This window comes from Taudactylus pleione, unplaced genomic scaffold (assembly GCF_031769625.1).
Source record: "Taudactylus pleione unplaced genomic scaffold, aTauple2 ptg000352l, whole genome shotgun sequence".
NCBI lineage: Eukaryota > Metazoa > Chordata > Amphibia > Anura > Myobatrachidae > Taudactylus > Taudactylus pleione.
Window position 1 is genome coordinate 12,513,780 of NW_028284753.1, and position 15,931 is coordinate 12,529,710.

The following is a 15,931-nucleotide window of genomic DNA, read 5'->3' on the forward strand; positions in this document are numbered from 1 at the left end:
TAAACAACACATCCATTTATTCAATCATACTGATGTCAGTTTTGTGAATGGTGTGAAGCATAGAAAACCCAATATACTCCATGTTGTGTCTGTAAAATGGGTGTCTTTGTCTGCTTGAATCCTCTCGGACATCCCATAATAACAACAAGTCAGTCTGTGTCACATGTTCAGGAAAGTCTCTTATCTTGTATCACTCTGCTTGAGACAACTTCACTCCTGAATGACGGTGTTCTGAGCTGTTCAGTACAGCACTCGTCCTCCATCTTCTTTGTGGCAACGATGAATTCAAATTGCTAGACTTGTGCAGTTATTTCACAGTATATGAGGCCTGTATCAGTAGTAAGCAAGGTAGGCCACATTCCCAGCTGTTGGCAAACATAACAGGTTTTTGCAATCTCTGACCATGGTTTGGATAAGGAATCCCTTTAATTTGACCTTGCTCAAATGCAGCGTCAGCTCCATCATGGCTTATCAGTTCTCTTAGCATCATCAGTGCTGTCTTTGCTGTGAATTGCACATCATGTTCTGTGCTCAGTTCAGTTGTTCGCACACCAATGAAGCTATAGGTGTATGTATCAGCATGTCCCACGTCATTCTTCCAGCTTTGGACAGCAATCCATATAGACTTTTGTGCCAAATGTCCATTTCTCAGTATGAAGTCTTGTCAGTGACTTGGAAAACAGTCATAGATTCAACAAATTTGCTAGCCCCTTCTGTCTTTTGGCTGTCAGCTTGTAAAGATAGCTGCTTTGCTCCAGCAAAGGTCCACTAATGTCCTGTATGGGTGCAGGGAGCACCATAGTCCATGAACCAATAATGCTCTCTATCTTGGAAATCTTCCCACCACTGTGGAGCTGTGATCATAAAGAAATCCAATATGTACAGTTCAAACATTGGTTTAAATTTCACACGGCCAGCAAGTAGTGCTTTGATCTCCTCAATCAACATCAGAGTTTCTGCCACTGTCATCAGCAACTGTGTGTCTTTCTGCTGCTTCAAAACCTTTGGCTGATAAGGCTTCGTAAGAAAATACACTGGGATGTGAATTTCATTACCAAACACAAAATCTGCACATTTGTCACAAAATATTCCCACAGTCAGTGTGTCTGCAATGCATGTAAGTCCCTTGTGGTTAGTCAGTGTGTACCCACCAACCTCTCCTTCACAATTAGCAAGTAAACCATGAACATCATTGGCAATGGATGTTTCATCAGAAAACACATCTTGTTAACTTTTTGCATTTTTAAACTCAACAATGACACGCTGATCATGCCATATAAAAGTAATGTTGTCACAGGGGAAGTCTTCAGTCTCAGGGGCCTGGACTTTTACTGAAATCCTGCCTATATTCCACCTCCTGGCTTTGGGTAACTCCCATGTCTCATTGGGCAAGGCAAAAGGCATCATCACCACCCCTTCACTTAAGAACACCCCTTTTAATGGGTACTCAGACACTTCCTGGTTTTCATTCATTACACAAAGCATGGCAACCAGGACAGTGACTGATAATTCAGGCATGCCATCATTCACTTCAGGAGTGCCACAAACCATTTTCATTTTGTCAGAAACCTCATTTGCATTCAATTTTGAGTCTAATTTCTGGACATATTCCCTGAATTCATAGATTTCAACATTTTGTCAACATTTTATCAAATCATCAGACATTTTCATCACACAATCACTTCTCTGATCAAACACATTTTCTGTAGTGTGAATACATTGCTTAATCTCTGTCTGAAGTTCTAGCTGTGTAACCTCACACACTTCTCTGTGTATCTCAAGCTCACTAATTTCTGAACTAGCTGTGTGTAAATCACCATCTGACATTGCAACTTTTACTTGTAAGGACTCAGTACCCCTCCCTTCAGAATTTCTTAAAGGGAGACTGTCAACTATTTCAGAAATACATAACGGCAAAATTTCATCTTCTGATTCAAAATCATTTGCTTTCAAAAACCTCAAATCACTACATTGTATGGGCGACCCCAAACTTGTTGGATTAAACTGAGATTTTTTAACACATTTCTGAAATTTCATCAATTTATTATATAACCTACCTTTTGCAATTTTCACATGTTTTAACAATTTGCGTAGCATTTTTTCTCAATTTTTTTTTTTTTAAGAAAAAGGCAAAAACAACATACACTGTGATTCAAGCTAAATCACATACCTCTCTCATAGGAATGAGACAGAGGACACATACACAATGCAGTGTACAGGGCAGCAAGAGAAAATGCAAAACGTCATATTGTCTTTTTACAGAATCAGTCAATTTTCACAAACTATTTAACCCTTTCGATCCCACTTCTCAACACCAAGTGCATAATGGTGGGTTTTGTTCTGATTGAAATGAAATAGTACACACATGTGACCATTTGAGTGAGTACAAATGAACACACTTTATTTATAAGTAACAAACAAACAACAAACAAACAATTAACATACAAAGTATACATTATACTCAACTTTTGTCTAGGTATTCAGATGACACCACTAGTTCATCATCTTCAACATAAGATGTACTTCAACTTCATCTGGGGAGCCCTCATTTCAATAATGCCCAGGTAGTTCAATATACATTGCAGTCACCCTACTACAGTCTCAGGTCCATACACGAGCCAAAGAGCCTTTGTCTAGCTCTTGATTTATATACCCTAATAGGGGTGTTGGCTTTCCAGATATTAAACCCATATTAGTTACAAACCGGGTACAAAGCACTGATTGGTGCAACATAGCATTTATGGGGCATTTATGGGCTAATAGTTTAAAAACTGTAACTTTCTCAATTACTTGAACCCCAAAAGGCCCTACCCTGGAACAAGAGCTGCCTAATAAAACAAACCCCGAGTCTTAATTCGTTCCCTACAGCGAGTTATGCCTTCCCAAAAATCCCCCATAGACTACAGCAGTAAAGTGGTTGGTAATTGAAAGCGGCCAAAAAAACTTACAGTTGGAAGTTTAGATTAATTCCAAATCCTCAATTTTTATTTTTTTGCCCTGACATTTGGCATGCAGCACCGAGCAACAGTTCTACCCGGTACGTCCAAAAGATTTTGAGGAGTAGCCCTTTAAACACTATGTCCCCCCTCAGGAATGATCTATGGGAGAATTCTGTTGTTTTTTTTCAGCCTTAATATAAGTTCAATTGTTTCCTTAAATTTCCTGTTTGCAAGTCTTTTTAAGATGATGAAGATGAAAAAATGGATGCTATTTATGTGTCTACGAGACCCTCACACCAGAGTACGCCCAATAATAATTAGTTAATTTCTGTCTATTGTCTGTTAGTCCTTAGTTTTATCAAAAACAAACAAATTGAAATTGATAAAACCTTACATTATACATGTACAGTAACATGGCTGTTGTGGGTTAGATGTTGCTAAACTCGCTGTCTCCCCTTAGAGAGCCAAGCTTGTTAACAGCTTGTTAAGCCCACTTTTAGGTTACTGTAACACAGGGGTGTAGAACCTTTTTTCTGCCGAGGGCCATTTTGACATATATATAACATTATTCACGGGGCTGGTGCAGGCCACACCCCCTGTGTGATGTCACAATCGCCGGTGATTACAGCAATGCCCAGAGCATCCTGAGGATGCTCTGGGGAGCTATAAGGGCAGCGGTGTGACCTTCTGAAGTGTCCTATGGATGCTCCATGGCGGCCCTGCTGCATAGATCTTGGCTGCAGGGTGCCATTGTAGGCACCCTGCAAGCCAAAAGGGGCTAGCACAAAAAAGCTCTGAGGGCCAGACCAAATGATTCCAGGGGCCTTATACAGACCCCGGGCCTGAGGTTCCCCAACCCTGCTGTAACATATCACCAGGGGGGGCCCGCACCATACACCCTGCACTCATATTATTTAAAACTTACCTCTCCGAGGTCCCACGCCGGGTGTTAGCGCTGTACAAAAAGCCCGAAAAATGGCCGCCGTGGCCATTTTTCCGGTGTTTTTCGCATGCGCAGTAGACTCCGGGCACACTCTAGTGTTACTATAATTACTATGATGTCGCTAACATACTCCTCTCCATCAGTAATTACTACAATTTGCCCCACACACTCCTCCCCCAGTCAGTAATTACTATAATATATTCCTTATTGTGTTCTGCTACTCCTCCTCATTCTGGTTCTGCACGCACCCATGATCCAGTAGTTTCCCTCTGTTGCTGCTCTCCCCCGTGTCCCTGTTCCGTCTGGCACTGGTGACTATGCATTGGCTCCCTCCTCTCGATCATCTGCCCCTGTGCATTATGGAGTAGGGAGCATGTAAGGAGGCTATGTGACCAGGGATTTTGTGGGCTGATCCCACCTCTAAACTGGTGCCCCCTCCACCCTAGTGCACACAGGGCACTTGTTACGCCATTGGTAGCATTATGGAACATCCAGCTCTTCATACTGTAGCTGCGGTCCCTCTGCCCCCGTCCCGCTGCTACATCACAAAGGTAGAGGTGGAGCTAAGTACACATATTGTAATTAGGGGTGAGCGGGTTCGGATTTCTTAAATCCGAACCCCACCGAGCCCCCCCGATCCGAGGCCGATCCGAGTCAGGCTCGACTTTTCCCGCCTGACTCGGATCTGAAATCGAGGCAAAACGTCATCATCCCGCCTTCCGGGTCTCGCGGGTTTTGGATCCTATATAAGGTACCCGCGTCGGCGCCATTTTCTCACTCGGCTGTGGACAGTGAAGAGGGAGGGTGGGAGTTAGGGCTGGCTGGGCTGTGTAGTGTAGTGTAGTGCAGAGTAGTGTTGTGGTGTGCTGTGCTGCGCTGTGCTGCTGTTGTCCATAGGGGCTGTGTCCACTACTTCAAAGTCCATAGGGGCTGGCTGGACTGTGTTGTGCAGTCAGTTGTCCATAGGGGCTGTGTCCACTCCAAAGTCCTGTGCAGTGTCCCAGTCCTAAAGGGGTGCTGTAGTGTTGTCCAGGGGGTGCACTGTCTGTTAGGGGTGCTCCCCCCAAGTGCTAAAAAAATATATATTTTTTCTGTGTTTGTGAATTGTGTGCGCAGTAGTGCCAAGTGTGCGCCTGTGTCATAAGTAAAAGGCCGGCTGGCTTGACCGTTAAAGGGTGCTGTAACCCCCAAAGTACACTCCAAACCAAATAAAAAAATATTTTCTGTGTTTGTGAATTGTGTGCGCAGTAGCCGCACGTGCATCAACAAATTAGTGCCAAGCGTGCGCCTGTGTCATAAGTAAAGGGCCAGCTGGCTTGACCATTAAAGGGTGCTGTAACCCCCAAAGTACACTCCAAACCAAATAAAAAAATATTTTCTGTGTTTGTGAATTGTGTGCGCAGTAGCCGCACGTGCATCAACAAAGTAGTGCCAAGCGTGCGCCTGTGTCATAAGTAAAGGGCCAGCTGGCTTGACCGTTAAAGGGTGCTGTAACCCCCAAAGTACACTCCAAACCAAATAAAAAAATATTTTCTGTGTTTGTGAATTGTGTGCGCAGTAGCCGCACGTGCATCAACAAAGTAGTGCCAAGCGTGCGCCTGTGTCATAAGTAAAGGGCCGGCTGGCTTGACCGTTAAAGGGTGCTGTAACCCCCAAAGTACACTCCAAACCAAATAAAAAAATATTTTCTGTGTTTGTGAATTGTGTGCGCAGTGGCCGCACGTGCATCAACAAAGGAGCAGCGCCAAGCGTGCGCCTGTGTCCCATAAGTAAAGAGCCGGCTGGCTCATTTCTTAAAGGGTGGTGTAACCCACAAAGTGCACTACTCTCCAGCAAAAATAAAAAAATATTTTCTGTGTTTGTGTGCACCTTAGCCGCACATATATATCAATATAACATAAATGGAGGACCAAACTTTCTCTGATAAAAATAAAATAGGGAAAGATCAAGAACCACTTCCTCCTAGTGCTGTTGCTGCTGCTTGGAGTTGTTCATCATCCAGAGAGGAAGTAGGAACACCACTACTTTTACTAAACAATTGACCCTCCAACAGTCCCTAGCGATGAGGATGAAGTACGACAGCAGTCATCCTGAAGCAAAACGTATAACTGAGGCCTTGACTGCTATGTTGGTGTTAGACGTGCGTCCGGTATCCGCCATTAGTGCAGTGGGATATAGAGAATTGATGGAGGTAGTGTGTCCCCGGTTCCAAATCCCATCTAGATTCCACCTGCATCCTCAAAGCAGCAGCGATAAGCGTGCGTCTGTCTGTTAAAGGGTGGTGTAACCCTCAAAGTGCGCTCCACAAACAATAAAAAAATTCTTTTTTTTTCTCTTTGTGAAATGTGTGGGCTGTAGCCGCACCTGCATCCTTAAAGCAGCAGCGACAAGCGTGCATCTGTCTGTTAAAGGGTGGTGTAACCCTCAAAGTGCGCTCCACAAACAATAAAACATTTTTTTTTCTTTTCTGTCTTTGTGAAATGTGTGGGCTGTAGCCGCACCTGCATCCTTAAAGCAGCAGCGACAAGCGTGCGTCTGTCTGTTAAAGGATTACATCGGTGACAGCATCCAAGTAGGCATGTCTGACAGTCCGTACCTGTACTGGCAGGAAAAAGAAGCAATTTGGAGGTCCCTGTATAAACTGGCTCTATTTTACCTGAGTTGCCCCCCCTCCAGTGAGTACTCCGAAAGAGTGTTTAGTGCAGCCGGGAACCTTGTCAGCGAAAGGTGTATTAGGTTGCTTCCACAAAATGTGGAGAAGATGATGTTCATAAAATTAATTATCAACTCTTCCAGGGAGACCAACCTCCTGAACGTACAGAGGGACCTGTGGTTGTGGATTCCAGCGGGGACGAATTAATACTCTGTGAGGATGAGGATGTACACAACACTGAAGAGGGCGAGGAATCGGTGGATGAGGAGGATGAGGACGACATCTTGTCTCCGTAGAGCCAGTTTGTGCAGGGACAGATTAATTGCCAGCTTGTTTTGTGGGGGCCCAAACGAACCAATCATTTCAGCCACAGTCGTGTGGCAGACCCTGGCGCTGAAATGTTTGGTTTGTTAAAGTGTGCATGTCCTGTTTATACATTAAGGGTGGGTGGGAGGGCCCAAGGACAATTTCATCTTGCACCTCTTTTTTTTCTTTGAATTATGTACTGTTTGGGGCCTAGTTTTTCAAACTGCCATACTGTCTGCCACTGCAGTGTCACTCCTAGATGGGTCACGTGTTTGTGCCGCCCACTCGTATCTCTTAGCATAGTCATCCAGCTACCTCGGTGCAACCTTTTGGATATAAAAACACTATTGTGAGGTGTGAGGTGTTCAGAATAGACTGGAAATGAGTGGAAATTAAGGTTATTGAGGTTAATAATAGCATAGGAGCAGAAAAACACACAAATTCTGTGATTTTAGCTGTTTTTATGCTTTTTTAAAAAAAAATACAGATCCAAAACCCAGAACCCAAAACACGGAAGGGTGGTTTTGGCAAAACCAATCCAGATCCAAAACACGAAGAAAGATCCAGATCCAAAACCAAAACACGAAAAGTGGCCGGTGCACACCCCTAATTGTAATCAAACACATTTACCACTGCAGAACTAGACGCATCTTGAGATGTGTCAGATTTAGCAGGTGCATCTTTCTTTCGGAAACAATTTATGTTTGCATTTTTTACGCAAAATGTGGTCAGCTCTACACCAAATCTAGCAAAAAAACTAGACTGTTATACTACAAATTCAATATAGGACCGTCACTAGTCTTTAACGAATAAACGCTTGAGTTCACTAGTATTTTACAAGTTATACAAATGTACAAAAATTATAATACTACAATACTATGCATTGATCTTGTGAGTAATAAACAAGTCATATTTTCTTTAGTTACCCTATATTATTATATAGACAGATTGTCCATAATTGTAACTCAGTGGTTCCTCTGTCATTAATAGCCTTGCTATATCTGAGCCTGCTCCTGATAATATTCAGTCCCTCCTCTGACTGTAACATAGGCGTATTCCCCAGTCTTTCAGCAGAATTAATTATTTCTTTAACAAAGCAGGCAGGCATTTACAATGACATTCACACACACTCACACAAGGGGGAGTGTCTCACTGCACTGTGCTCTACAAAATTAAAGCACCATTAGTGCTCCTAGAGGAGAAGGAAGGAGACAGGAGGAGGGAGAAGGCTGAAATACTAAGCACACAATCCTGTGGATTTCCTGCTGCATAACAAAGATAAACACAGGTAGATCTGCTTACAGGATATTTTGTGAGATGTTACAAAGGATTTAATATACAAGTGATGCCTCTTGGGGATTTATTCTTGAGCTAAGGACAACAAAACAATAGCATGCCATGGACAGTGTCTTCAGATGGATGTGTGGTGCTTGATTAACTCTTCTATATGAAGGTGAGATTGCTATGCATAAGGATAGTGGTTACATAAACCTCATATAACGGTGTAAATGTGGATGTCTCAGTTTAGGCATTTTGTTACGGTTATAGAAAGAATTTGATGCAAATAATAAAAGATGACATATTCAGGAGGCCACAAATAACAGGAATTGCTGAAATATTTTACTGCAGATGAAGCATGAAGTCAGGCTTCTTCCTAAGAATCTGCCAGTACAAACATGAAATATATAATCTTCCATAAAAACACAATATCCTATCCTTCAGAGTCTGCTTTCTAAACTCTATTCAAATATCTAAAAATGTGTAAATCTGCACCTGCCTTTTCTCCATATAATAATTGTTATGGGTATAATCATACCAGTCTATGTGACTGCTTAATACTCCTACTGATTCAAACAACTAACCTACAGTATTTAAATAATAGCTGTAGTCATTTTGTACATAGGATGCTTTCATGGGCTCCTTGGGAAGTACTGTATATACTTCCATAAATCTATATCATCAAATCAACGTTCTCCTTCTCTATAACTTATCATGACACCAGCTGTATTTTCTACAAAATGTTCCTGTCTGTTTGATATCAAGCTATAATATCTCCGTTAGGTCCCAACTCATCCAATGCTCCTTGTATTTTCAGTAACTTCATTATGTTGTATTGTCTTTTCACACCGCCACTGTCTTCCTGATCCTCTTCTGCCTGTTTAACTATTTATAGTCCTTGTTAGAGCTATCAAAGCGGATTAAAAGAAAAGCAATTCTGCTAATCTCTGTGGCTAACAGTTTAAGCCACAGCTACTACTGTAATTTGTCCTCATCGTTTTTCTCTGAGGGGTATCAAATATGGGAGAAAATACATTTCCCATGTATTATAATACTATGTTTGCAGTGCATGTTTTCTGAATGAAGGTCAGAAACATCTATTTAATCAAACGTCAGTTCTCAAGGCATCGCATAAGAGAATGTGGAATGTCAGCTAAGGTCAATAAATTATTTTATTAGGCTTCACATTGGTGACTGATACTGCTGAGAGACAATAGGCTGTATTCAGTAGGCACATCTAGGTAGGATGATCTCAAGTAAAATAGATATAAATCTGCCTTCCAGTTATTGAATACACTAATTAATCAGTCTGATAAATCACCAGAGAAGGGTGCTGAACACAAAGCAGGGAAATTAGACAGGGTTTACTTCTGGTTATACCAAATGATTGAAGAGTAAAGTCATATTAGAAGGAAAATGTTTAAAAAGTTTAAATATTTGAAATGTAAGTTTCCTATGGTGTCATACCATTTTCTGTGGTGAGATAGATCACATTTTTCGTTTTATATTGATGTAGTTTTATTGTTTTTTTTATTTGCTTATTTTAATGTAAAAGGTAATACCCCTAAAACAGAGGTTCCCAAATGCGGCCCTCAAGGCTCCCGAACAGTTAAGATTTTAGAGCTATCCATGGTTGACCACGGGTGACTTAATTATGGATATCTCTAAAACCTGAACTGTTGGGGAGCCTTGAGGACCGCATTTGGGAACCTCTGCCCTAAAAGATAACTGTTGAAACCAAAAGCACATAATAGAGCTCATTCACAGTAAGCAGATGTGGAGTGAAATCCCTTCTAGTCATTGATTTGCGCTATTGTACGTAGATTTCTGCCAAGGTGCAATGTTCTGTAGAAAGAAATGGCAGCGATTGCTGCATAGCAGACATTTGCACGGACAGTAGGAGTTGCGGGGTATGAAAGCTTCCTGTGCAAAGCAAGAATATGGTGCACTGGTGGAAAAAGCAGATTTTCGTGTTTCCCTACTTAGCGCATGGGCATATAGCAATTCCCACTCCACAAAAGGATTTGAATACTACACCACCTCTGAGCGGGTGAAAATTGGGACTCATCCTCATCCAGAATCCCTCATCGGCTGATTCTGAAAACTCTATATCACAGGGAAAATGGCGTGACGGGCATTTCCCGGTGATTTGTGCATGTGTACTAGAGATGTCTTCAGGAACATAGCTCTGGCTTTGTGGCAGAGTCTACTGCGCATGCGCAGGTCTCCTGGAATATGGTGCCCGAGCTTGCGCAGTAGAACCAGCCACAAAGCCAGAGTCTTCTGAGCTGCCGGGTAGAAGAGCCCGCATGTAGGCTGCACGCGGGCCCCCTTCTCTATTTAAAGGCTCTGGCTGGAAAAGCCCAAATTCATTGCACTAGTGCAAAATAAACCCAGTTCCACATCCTGCACATATAATATAATTTCTACAGTATTGTGGCAATTTGCAATTTCCATTCCTAAGGTAGATATATTACCCTCAACATTTCTTTTAAATTGCAATAGCAGCGTGTTTTGAGACTTCAATTGATTTCACACATAACTATTTCCTCAAGTATCAGGGGTTTATCTAGCTAGTTACACTACACAGCGTAATCATTTTAATTAGGAAAAATAATAGTTTAATTAAAACATTGGCTAACTGTGTGCGTCATCGACACTGCATACGACTCAGAATCAGACACAATAGGTGTATCATTAATTTTTATAACTTCTGTAACGCTGGTTTGTTTGTATCTCCTTTTACCAGTTTACATAATTGTAAGACAATTCTAGGATAGTCAAACTTATGTCAAAGTTACGTCAGAGGTTTAAAATATATAATGGTAGGGCCGACCAGAGGCGTCACTAGGGTTGGTGTCACCCGATGTGGTACAGTAGCTCATGCTGTCCTCATTGGCCTCCTCCTGTATTACACCACACAGAATCCTTAATAATGGTTGTGTACTAGCTTCACTTGTAAATCATAATTCCAGCATATCGGACCAACATATCGTTCACCTCAGCGCATATCGAGCAGAGTGTATTCCCGATATGCGTGACCCGCCATCGTCAGCGATGTCTTCTGGTCAGCCCTGATGCAAGGATAACCAGCAACTAATGCTAGCATTATTTGCTGCATCGGCTAGTGTGTATGTACTTGCCGATGCACGGTCACCATCGCCAGCAATGTCGGGCTGGGAACATCATTTAGGGCAGGGGTGGCCAGACTTTTGGACTCAGTTATCTACTTTTAAAACTAAAAACATTTTTTGATCTACCAAGCCCGAAAAAAGGGGCACAACCTCGCAGACGTGGGGTCTGTCCTGCCGAAATCACACATAGAGGGGAATTCAATTAGAGGTGAAAAGCCATATTCGCCAGTTTTTTTGTGAAAAATTTGCCTAAAAAAAGTTTGCCAAATTCAATTCCAGGACAATTTCGCCTAAGTGGAAACAATTCTCCAAAAATGATTCTCCAATCAATAGCTGGCGAAAAGAAATGCAAAATCTTTATTTTGGGGTGCAAATGTGGGGAAACAACTCAGACCCCTTGGAACAGCCCCCCAAAGAACAAATCTGCAAAAAAAAACAGAAACAAAATCCTAAGAACACCCCAAAAAAGACATGTCATTTTTGGGGTGAAAATTTAAAAAGTGGGGGGATAAACATAAAAGTAGCGAAATAGACTTCTTGGGGGTCCGCAAGGATGGGTCAGGTGTTTTTGGGATTGCAGGTGCATGCAGCAGGTGGATTTTTCACGTTTTTTAAAAGTTCACTTTAGAGACATAAAAACATGCTAGCACCCGTTTTCAAGCACCCCAAATTTGACAGGACTACTTATTTTCACCAAAAAATACAGCTTTATGCCATTCTTCACCACTTTTACCTAGACGATAATAGCAAGCAATTTACACAACTTAAGTACCCAAAATAGTTTTATTAGGGCTATTAGTACACATCTATATTGATTACCTATGTTAATGTATCTTTTTCTGGGGTACAGACTGATTTCCCCAATTCTTTCAGTACTTTTCGCCTGTTCCGCATTCGCCTATTTCCGTTTTCCCCTGTTTTGCAATTGAATTAGGCGAAAAGCGGGGACGCACACGGAATAAATTCGCCTCTGAAACAGGCGAATGAAGCGAACAGTCGGACAGGCGAAAACTTCGCCTCTAATTGAATATGGCTCATAGTATCCCCAATTCAATTACTCCATGGAGCAGCACAATCTTATTCACATTACACCACATAGTAGTGTCCCTTATTCATGTTACGACCCACAGTAGTGCCCCTTATACACAATGCCCACAGTAGTGCCCCTTATACAATGACCACTGTAGTAGTGTCCCTTATGCAGTGCCTACTGTAGTAGTGTCCCTTATTCAATGCCCTCAGAAGTAACGCCCCTTATGCAATGCCCCCAGTAGTAGTGTCCCTTATGCAATGCCCTCTGTAGTTGTGCCCATTATGCAGTTCCCTCTGTAGTAGTGCCCTTTTATGCAGTGCCCCCTGTAGTTGTGCCCAATATGCAATGCCACCTGTATTAGAGACTATTAGGCATTGCCTCCTGTATTAGAGCCCCTTATGCTGTGCCCCCAGTAGTGCCCCTTATACAGTGCCCCCAGTAGCGCCTTTTATGCAGTGTCCACAGTAGTCCCAGTAGTGCCCTTATGAAGTGCCCCAGCAGTGCCACTTATACAGTACCCCCAGGAGTGCCCCTTATATAGTGCCTCCAGTAGCACTCTTATGCAGTATCCCCAGTAGTGCCCTTATGCAGTGCCCCCAGTAGTCCCCCTTATACAGTACCCCCAGTAGTGCCTCTTATACTACCCCCAGTAGCGCCTCTTATGCAGTGCTCCCAGTAGTGCCCTTATACAGTGCCCCAGTAGTGTCCTTATACAGTGCCCCCAGTAGTGCCTCTTATGCAGTGCCCACAGTAGTGCCCCTTATGCCGTGCCCCCAGTAATGCCCCTAGTAGTGCTCCTTATGCTGTGCCCTCAGTAGTGCCCCTTATACAATTCCCTCAGTAGTGCCCCTTATACAGTTCCCCCAGTAGTGCCCCTTATACAGTATCCCCAGTAGCGCCCCTTATACAGTGGCCCCAGTAATGCCCCTTATGCAGTGCCCCCTTCCCTGTGTAGCACTTACCTCTCTTCATGCTGTCCTGCACTGGGGGTGTCTGGGTGGGGTGTGCACTTGTTAAATAAATGGTCCTCTCTCTTGGCAGCACTCACAGTCCCTCCTTCTTCTTCCTATCAGAACCACAAGCGGAGCCGGCGTGCCGCGTGTATGATTATGACACCGTGGCCGGCGTCCAGAGCCACACACAGGCACAGAGATTCTATGTGCCTGTGTCTGGCTCTGGAAACTGGCTGCAGTAAGAGAATGAACTGATCCCCGGCGGCGGCGTGCAGGACAAGGCCAGTTTATACAGACTCCAGCTCATGGAGTCGGCAGTGGTGCCGGGGAAGGGGGTGTGTGGACGTGTCCGAGGATGGGGTCCGGCCCGTGGGTGTGAGTGCTGCTCTTCTTGGTGTCACCCCCTTGAAGGGGACGCACCGCCCTAGTGACGCCGCTGGGGCCGAATTCAATTCAATGCAAAGATGTATAGCTGCTGGAGGGAGCTCCCGCAGCTATTCAATACACCGTGCTGTTTGGGCAGGCTGAAGGATTTCTTCTCGCACCTCCCTGGGGATGCGAAAAGAAATCAGACAAATGTGCTGGGTGCGCAGCTGTTTGCTGGCTTTAGCATGGCGCTAACAGCCGCACACCCGGCACTTTTGTCAGAGAATGCCAGTTCTTGCACCCTAAACACCCAGGTTAATTTGCGAGAACCAGCATTATCTGACTTAATCAATTCCCGACAAGGCACACAGCGCTGTGTATTGAATAGCTGTGGGAGCTCCCTCTCGCGGCTATTCATCTTCGCATTGAATTTAATTCAGCCCATAGTTTGTTAAAAAATAAAGATTTCTTGAAAACCAAATTATGTTTTTGAAACTTCTAATTTTTTTTCTCTTAAAATACTGTAGATCCTATAAAATAAAGATGGCCCTTCCGGACAACTTGAGCTGTATAAGACAACTAGATGACATTTTCCCATTTCCAGACATTATAGAACTGAATGTCGGTGGACAAGTCTACATAACCCGTCATCTCACTTTGGTCAGTGTGCCTGGGTCTCTCCTGTGGGAAATGTTTTCACAAAAGAACGCTCGCCATTTGGCCAGGGACAATAAAGGACGCTACTTTTTAGATCGTGATGGATTTCTCTTTCGATATGTCTTGGACTACATGAGGGACCAACAACTAGTGCTTCCTGAACATTTTCCTGAAAGAAGTCGACTTCAGAGAGAGGCTGACTACTTCAAACTCCCAGAATTAGTCAAAATTCTGGCACCTAGAGTTAGTAAGCAGAACTCTGTTGTAGATGATGCATTCCAAAGTGACTCTGAGGAACAGTCACCCAATACTGAGATTGCCAGGAACCTAGCATCTGTCAGTGCTGCACTGGCAGCAGCTTCTGGAAACCAGACAACCATTCCAGACCTCTATCGGTCTGGTTTCATCACTATTGGCTACCGTGGCTCATATACATTGGGTAGAGACAGCCAAACAGATGCCAAATTCAGAAGGGTGGCAAGAATAATGGTTTGTGGCAAGACCTCACTAGCTAAAGAAGTTTTTGGTGACACATTAAATGAGAGTCGTGATCCAGATCGACCCCCTGAAAGGTATACATCCAGGTACTACCTAAAATTCAACTTTCTGGAACAAGCATTTGATAGGCTGGCTGATGCTGGATTTCATATGGTGGCCTGTAACTCCACAGGAACATGCGCCTTTGCTCATGATCAAACAGATGACAAGATCTGGACATCTTACACTGAATACGTTTTCTACCGTGAGTGACCCAATACAAATGAAAAAAAATAGACCATTCTCCTACCCACCTTTTCCTTTCCTGTTTCCTGCTGATTCACCAATAGAAATAGACTTCATACCAGCCTGTATAGATTCCCAGCTCCTGCTATCGCTACCGTCCACATTCTCCACCCAGTGCTTTCATTTAGATTTAGATTGTTTCTCCAGAAGAATATTGTCCTTGACTGGAAGAATTTTGCCAAGCCTCATCCTTTTATTCACTACCCCTACCTTTACTACATTGATTAAGTGTAAGCATTACATGTATATTTAAAAGTTTTTATTTGATCGGATTCTGTTTGTTTGTGAAGAAAGCAACTTGTGGTTTGCCAATTAGGCTTTTAGTACATCAAATACTTCCAAACAACTCACCTAAAACATCTCACTACGTCCTCTGCAGTAAGTGCTTTATGCCGTTTCAAATACCCATTATAAATTCATTATCAATCACTCAATAATTTTGAAGATTTATCTTTTAAATATGTGGATGCTTTTAAAATTATATATATATATATATATATATATATATATAAATATGTATATATATATATATATATATATATATGCACACACACACTGTAGAGCAATACTTACCACTTCAATGTCAACTACATATAGTTTAATTTTGTTTTGCACATTTAAGATAACCAGACATGAAAAATTTAGAAATCTCCATTATTGTTTTGAATCCGTATCCACCTAATTCAGAGGTTTCCAAACTCCGCCATTACAGTGCAGGTATTAAGGATATCCATGCTTGAGCACAGGTGACTTAATTAGCACCTCAGTCAATTTTATTTAACCATCTGGACTCAAGCGTGGATATCCTTAAAACCTGACCTGTAATGGCGAAGTTTGTGAAGGTCTGATCTAATTGATAATAACATGATTTGCAATACATTGATCA

The 15,931-nt window shown here is 42.7% G+C and overlaps 1 protein-coding gene across 3 annotated transcripts in view; it reads left to right on the plus strand.

The window, feature by feature from the left end:
• LOC148508667 (BTB/POZ domain-containing protein KCTD12-like) overlaps positions 1-15,519 on the plus strand; it is a 65,083-nt gene extending 49,564 nt beyond the window's left edge. The window contains exons 1-2 of one of the 3 annotated variants that reach the window (XM_088444280.1): positions 8,044-8,129; positions 14,133-15,519. In XM_088444280.1, coding sequence (XP_088300406.1) covers positions 14,149-15,012 — 864 coding nt within the window. In that variant the 5' untranslated portion in view covers positions 8,044-8,129; positions 14,133-14,148 and the 3' untranslated portion in view covers positions 15,013-15,519. The other 2 variants (XM_088444281.1, XM_088444279.1) reach the window with 2 other exon arrangements.
• The last annotated feature ends 412 nt before the right edge of the window (positions 15,520-15,931 follow it).